The sequence below is a fragment of the Limulus polyphemus genome, unplaced genomic scaffold, assembly GCF_000517525.1.
Source record: "Limulus polyphemus unplaced genomic scaffold, Limulus_polyphemus-2.1.2 Scaffold4271, whole genome shotgun sequence".
NCBI classification, from domain to species: Eukaryota; Metazoa; Arthropoda; class Merostomata; order Xiphosura; family Limulidae; genus Limulus; species Limulus polyphemus.
Window position 1 is genome coordinate 87,869 of NW_013669881.1, and position 5,814 is coordinate 93,682.

General features: G+C 38.5%; 1 protein-coding gene across 1 annotated transcript in view; it reads left to right on the plus strand.

Moving 5' to 3' along the window:
• Positions 1-2,621, plus strand: part of LOC111088710 — a 54,818-nt gene extending 52,197 nt beyond the window's left edge. The window contains exon 5 of the mRNA XM_022399530.1: positions 2,445-2,621. Within this exon, the coding sequence (XP_022255238.1) occupies positions 2,445-2,621 (177 nt within the window). The remainder of the gene's footprint in view (positions 1-2,444) is intronic.
• Positions 2,622-5,814: the final 3,193 nt, after the last annotated feature.

Here is a 5,814-nt window from a genome sequence, read left to right on the forward strand (position 1 = left end):
CAATCCCATGCTACTGTAACAGGAGGACATCTCGGAGTTAAGAAGTCATTGAGTCACATACGACACAGATTTTACTGGATAGGTATGAGACAAGATGCGGAAGAATGGTGTAGAACATGCAGTACATGTTGTGCTAAAAGGGGACCCAAGCATAAGGGACGTGCTCCAATGAAGTTATATCAAGTTGGTGCACCAATGGCAAGAGTAGCCGTCGACATTGCTGGTCCTCTGCCCCAAACTCGTGCTGGAAACAAGTACATTTGTGTGGTAATGGATTATTTCACCAAGTGGCCTGAGGCATATGCAATACCAAATCAGGAAGCTACAACTGTAGCTTCGGCTATTAGTGACTTCTTCTTCAGATTTGGTATGCCATATGAACTGCATTCAGATCAAGGCCGTAATTTTGAATCAACTGTGTTCCAAGAATGCTGCAAGTTGTTTGGCATCCGAAAGACCAGGACAACGCCACTGCACCCACAGTCTGATGGGATGGTAGAAAAGTACAACTGGACACTGGGACAGGAATTGGCAAAGTTTTGTAATAGCCGCCAAGATGACTGGGATGTCTTACTCCCTCCACTATTGATGGCCTATAGGACAGCTGAGCATGAAGCCACTGGATACATTCCAGCAAAGCTGATGTTTGGTCGGGAACTTCGGTTGCCAGTGGACCTGATAACAGGACGCTCACCTTACGAAGAGTTGCCTGAAAATGTGACAGAGTTCGTGAAAATGTTATCTGAAAGGATGGGTGATATTCACCATCAAGTGCGTTCAAACTTGAAAACGTCTGCTGATTCCATGAAGCTATGTTATGATAAGAGATCTACTGAAATAAGCTTTGAACAAGAAGACAAGGTGTGGTTGTATAATCCCAGGAAGACCAAAGGGAAGTCTCCTAAGTTTTCTTCTCCATGGGAAGGTCCAGATGATATAGTGGATCGTCTCTCAGACGTGACTTTCCGGAAAAAATGTGGTTGGCGAGGTAAGCCAAAGGTGGTGCATGCCAACAGACTTTAGAATTATCACGGTCCAGGACATTTCAGTTGGAACCAAGTGAACAATGAAATAAATGATTCTGCTGAAGATGTGTCACCTGAAAAAGCCACTGTCGAAGAAGAAACTCTATTCGGTTTTGAGAAGGGAAACAATGAAGCCCTTGATGAAGTTACTACCACTGATGTGACTATTACCGATAATAGGACAATTCCTGATGGAGCAGATGAACCTCACATGAAGCAGAAGCTAATGAGACAGAGACCAGTATGGAAGAAGATACGTCCCGTAAAATTAAGAGACTTTGTTGAATTTAAATTTTTTGTTTATAAATTCTGTACATGTAATTAAGTTATTGTTAATTATCTATTGGTTTGATTTAAGTGGCTATTGTTTGGGACGAACAATACTAAGGATGAGGCAGTGTTAAGACTGCGGAAGTGACGTGATCTGGTAACACGTAATGAGTATCTAGAAAGATCGAGGAATCTGTTGAACGTCCTAGCGTTTGCTAGATATGCCCTCTATTTTGTATATATAAGACCGGCTTAGGTAGTAATAATTAAGCTTATGAAACACTGATTTAGAAAATGAAACATAAGACAGTAATCATTTCTTTTAGTAAACACCGGCTTATGAAGCAAAATATCACACAGAAAGATTTGTTTTCAATAGAAATGGACATAATGAAGTTGAACATCATATTGTAGGTTATGTTTTTCTTCATTTATATGTATATATTGTTTTTGTTTAGAGGAAAATTTTAACATCATATGATGAGGATAAGTGTAATGACTAGAACTTTCTTGGAAGTGTAGGAAATAATTTAAACAATATCAAATGCAAATAAGGTGAGAAAAGGGGCCATCATTGATTGATAAGTGAGTTTCTTTCAGTGGTGGATTGATGATCGAGTTAGATGGTTTGTTTTTTTTAGTTTCTTGAATATTGTGTTGTGTTTAGATGAAGAAATACAGATTTGAGAAGTGCTGCAGAAACAAGAAAATTAGCAAGAAAGTGACTGCTTATCATTATTTGTGAAGTTATAGGCTCATCATTAGTTCATGAAACAGCATAAGGATAAAATTGTAGTCAAAGGGATCAAATGTGTTCTTTAGTATTAAGCATAGGGGATTTGATTTTGCATTCTTATTTTTACTGAAGAATCCAGAAACAATCCACCGAACAATATAAACTGCCACATAAATCTATAATAATTACATTCACTACACAAGTTTATGAAGTGAAATATCATACAGTGGTTAATGCATTTAGTATAGATACTCATTTATAAATTGAAACATTAAACAAATGTAAATTCCTGTAGTTCATTTACATTTATTATGTATTTCTATAGAAATGAATTTTAACCTTGAAGTGTAATGACGAGCATTTCGTGATTCAGTATAATTTTATGACTAATATTTGTTTTTTATCTTCTTCAGCTTGCAGCAGATGTGGTGTTTTATGTGGTAATTTGTGTTGTTGGTGTATCTTTGAGGCTTCTTCTCGAACTAATGTGTCGTCGAGCCTTTATGGACAGACGAGAATGTATAGAGTCAATATTTTTACTTAAAAAGGAGAAAGAGCGAGAGGTAACTATATCTGTTCTTTCTATTTAGGCAACAGTAAATATGAATTTCATCATTAATGATTTTATTAAAATAAATATATCAATGTGATAATGTAATTGTTGTTATTGCGTTTCTAAATTGCATATAGTCAAACTTAAATAAATTTTAGAGTTTGATGGTAAACATATTTTAATCATAGACTTATAATTATTCAAATCTTATTTGAAAAATTTCCATCATTATATCTTGTTTTTTTATCAGTTATAGATTAAAATTTGGTTTGAATTATTTAATGTACAAACATGGTGCAATTAATGTTTTTTTTCTCCAAAACCATGATACATGTTCTTGATAAACTTGACCCATCTTTGCTTTCCACAGTGTCGAGTATTTTCAAAACATAGTATCCAACTTCCTATAAGAGTTGGTACACTTTCTTATAAAATATGGCATATTTTCTTTTGAAACATTAACTACATTTAGTAGCATAGCATAGTTTGTTTTCCCCATACAAAAGTATTTTTCTTTAAAAAAAGCATGATACACTTTCTTTCAAATTCAAGGTTCAGTCTTCAAAACTTGGAAATTTTTAATCCAAAGCATTTTTGATAAAGTTTGATGTGACTTTTTTAAACACTTTTGGCACTTTCTCATCAAACATATGCCCCACTTTCATTCAAAATCATGCTAAACAATTTTTTCTTAAGCATGTTACACTTTATTCAAAAGCATATTCCATTTTCTTTTGAAAACATTATTCTGATATGGTACTTCCCTTTTCTCACAAGATTAGCTATTCTCGTCCAGTGCTGCCCTCTATATGCGAACTTTTTTCTTTACGCATGCCACAAGTCTTTTGCTCCCCTTTATTGGAATCAAATGATTCCAACATGCCTCTCATGTAAATCATCATGCATCACTTCTCCACCAATAGGAGCATGACATACTCATGTTACTCCCTCTATACGCCTCTACCGAACTATTATTTCTCGTTTAGCAGCAGTTTATTAAAACTGCTTCTTCACTTTAATTTAATCCCAGTTTATTACAGTCACATTATCATTAATAATTTCGATTTTGGTTGAGTCTTCTTGATTATGAATTCTAAAGTTCACGTTACCACCTTGGTGTCACACCTGTGACTAGTGTTACATCATGGGCCTCAGGTGCAAGCAACCAAGTGGGGGATTTATCAGCATTTAATCGGGGGAGACTGAATTTTGCTGTGCCTTTCCATTCCCGTTCTGAGGAGTTATTTAGGCCTAATACAGTCTTTTCTTTTCTTAGGTATGTAATGTTTTATCCCTTTCCCCTATTGCCTATGAACCATGGCCTTCCTTGCTACATGGCCAATCATCACATCCTTATTTGTTTTTTCCCCAAATTTGACCAATTTGCTTCACAATGAAGTGACGAGATTAGCATGCCTCGTCCCCCACGGGCTTCAGATCAGTTTGCTCTTGCATATCATTGTGTAGACTGGCCTTTTCTAGACCAACAATTCTTAGGTTATATTTTACCTGTTTGGGGGGGCATTTTCCGAATCTTCTGTAAGTCTGATCCGTGTCCAATTTTCCCACCTTTATCTTACCTTCACAACTCTTTTACAGTATCTCTCTATCGAAATCCTGAGAGGTTTTCTGGTGATATCCTCTCACTCCTTTCCTCCACATTGGCTCGTTTATCGTCTTCAGCTCTGGCATTGCATACGTGGTTTCTATGTTACTGGGACCTTCTCGATCGTGATGCGACCTAAAGTCGTGTCTGTTTACCAGCATCTTATCTTTGGGATTTATGTATGGCACCATTTTTGTGGCATTATGTATTTGACATGATCCCTGAGTCCTTGGAGTCACGAGTTGCATCAATACAACAACAACAGTCTACCCTTTCTCTTGTTGCCTGTTTCTCTCAGTCAGAGACCAATATGGCACCTGTTACAGTTTCTCGTACTTCTCCTTTCCAACCCTTACCTGCCCCTCCTTCTCTGGGTTCCTTGGCTCATCATTTTCTTTGACGACGCAGGTCACTTCACGAACATTACTGGTGACAACCTGGTGGGAGCTCGACTTGCCGATTTTTTCGTCAATGGCATCCTTTAGTCAAGGATCATTGGGTTCTTCAAGTTTTATCATGAGGATTCGTGATCCAATTTGATTCCACGCCTCCCATATCTCCTATACCCATTGCCTTCCCTCTGCCTCGGGACCCAATGACTGGATAGCATCTAACAAAGGTGGTTCAGGACCTACTCTCTCAGCCGACCATCAAACCTGTTCTCCCTACATCACCATGTTTTATTCCAGACTATTTGTTTTCCAAGAAAACTGGGGACTGGAGGCCTGTCATTGATTTGTCCCACCTCAATTGATTCATTCAACTTCCTCGTTTTACCATGGAGTCATTTCTCACTCAGTGGTGGGCATTTTCGCAAAATGGACGTCACAATGCTTATCAACACATCCCTGTCTCAACATGTTGTCCGTATCTTCGGTTTGTCCATCATGGGGTAGTTTATCAATTTTGTGCCCTACCCTCGGGCTTGCTTCTGCCCCCTTATGTTTTTCGTTGAGTGGTCAGAGCTTTTTCTCACCATCTTCATGCCCTGGGGCTGCAATTCAAATATTATATGGATGACTTGCTTCTTTTTGTTCATTCCAAATTGGAGTTGGTCAGCCATACTCATCAGCTCCATGACATGTCTGCTCAGGTGTGCTGTTTAATCAAATTTGAGAAGTCCTTCCTCCGTCCTACCCAATATCTTGTCCATTTAGGTGTCCTTTTCAACACACATCTCAATCTGGCCCAACCTTCTCCTCTAGAACTTCATTCCATGGAATTGTTAGCTCGCTATGCCCGTTTGGCTCCCTCACTTTCTGCTCGTGAGGTTTTGTTGCTTTTGGGTAGGTGATATTCAATGAAATCACTGGTCCCCCTCAGTTGTGCACAAATGTGATCTCTTCAGTGGGCTCTTCATGATCATGGAACCTTGTTTGGGATCCCTTGCCAGCTCCCATTACCCTTCCTCACACCCTCTTGGATGATCTGCTTTGGTTGGCATTCTGCTTCCTTCTCCTCATCCAGATTTACATCTGTTTATGGATGCATCCTATCAGGGCTGGGGTCCTTAGGTCAATCACCAGGACGTTACAGGTCGTTGATCTGTTTATAAGCAGTCTTTACATATCAACATCCTCCACCTTCTCTAGGTATGCCAGGCTTTGAATCACTTCCTTCCTCT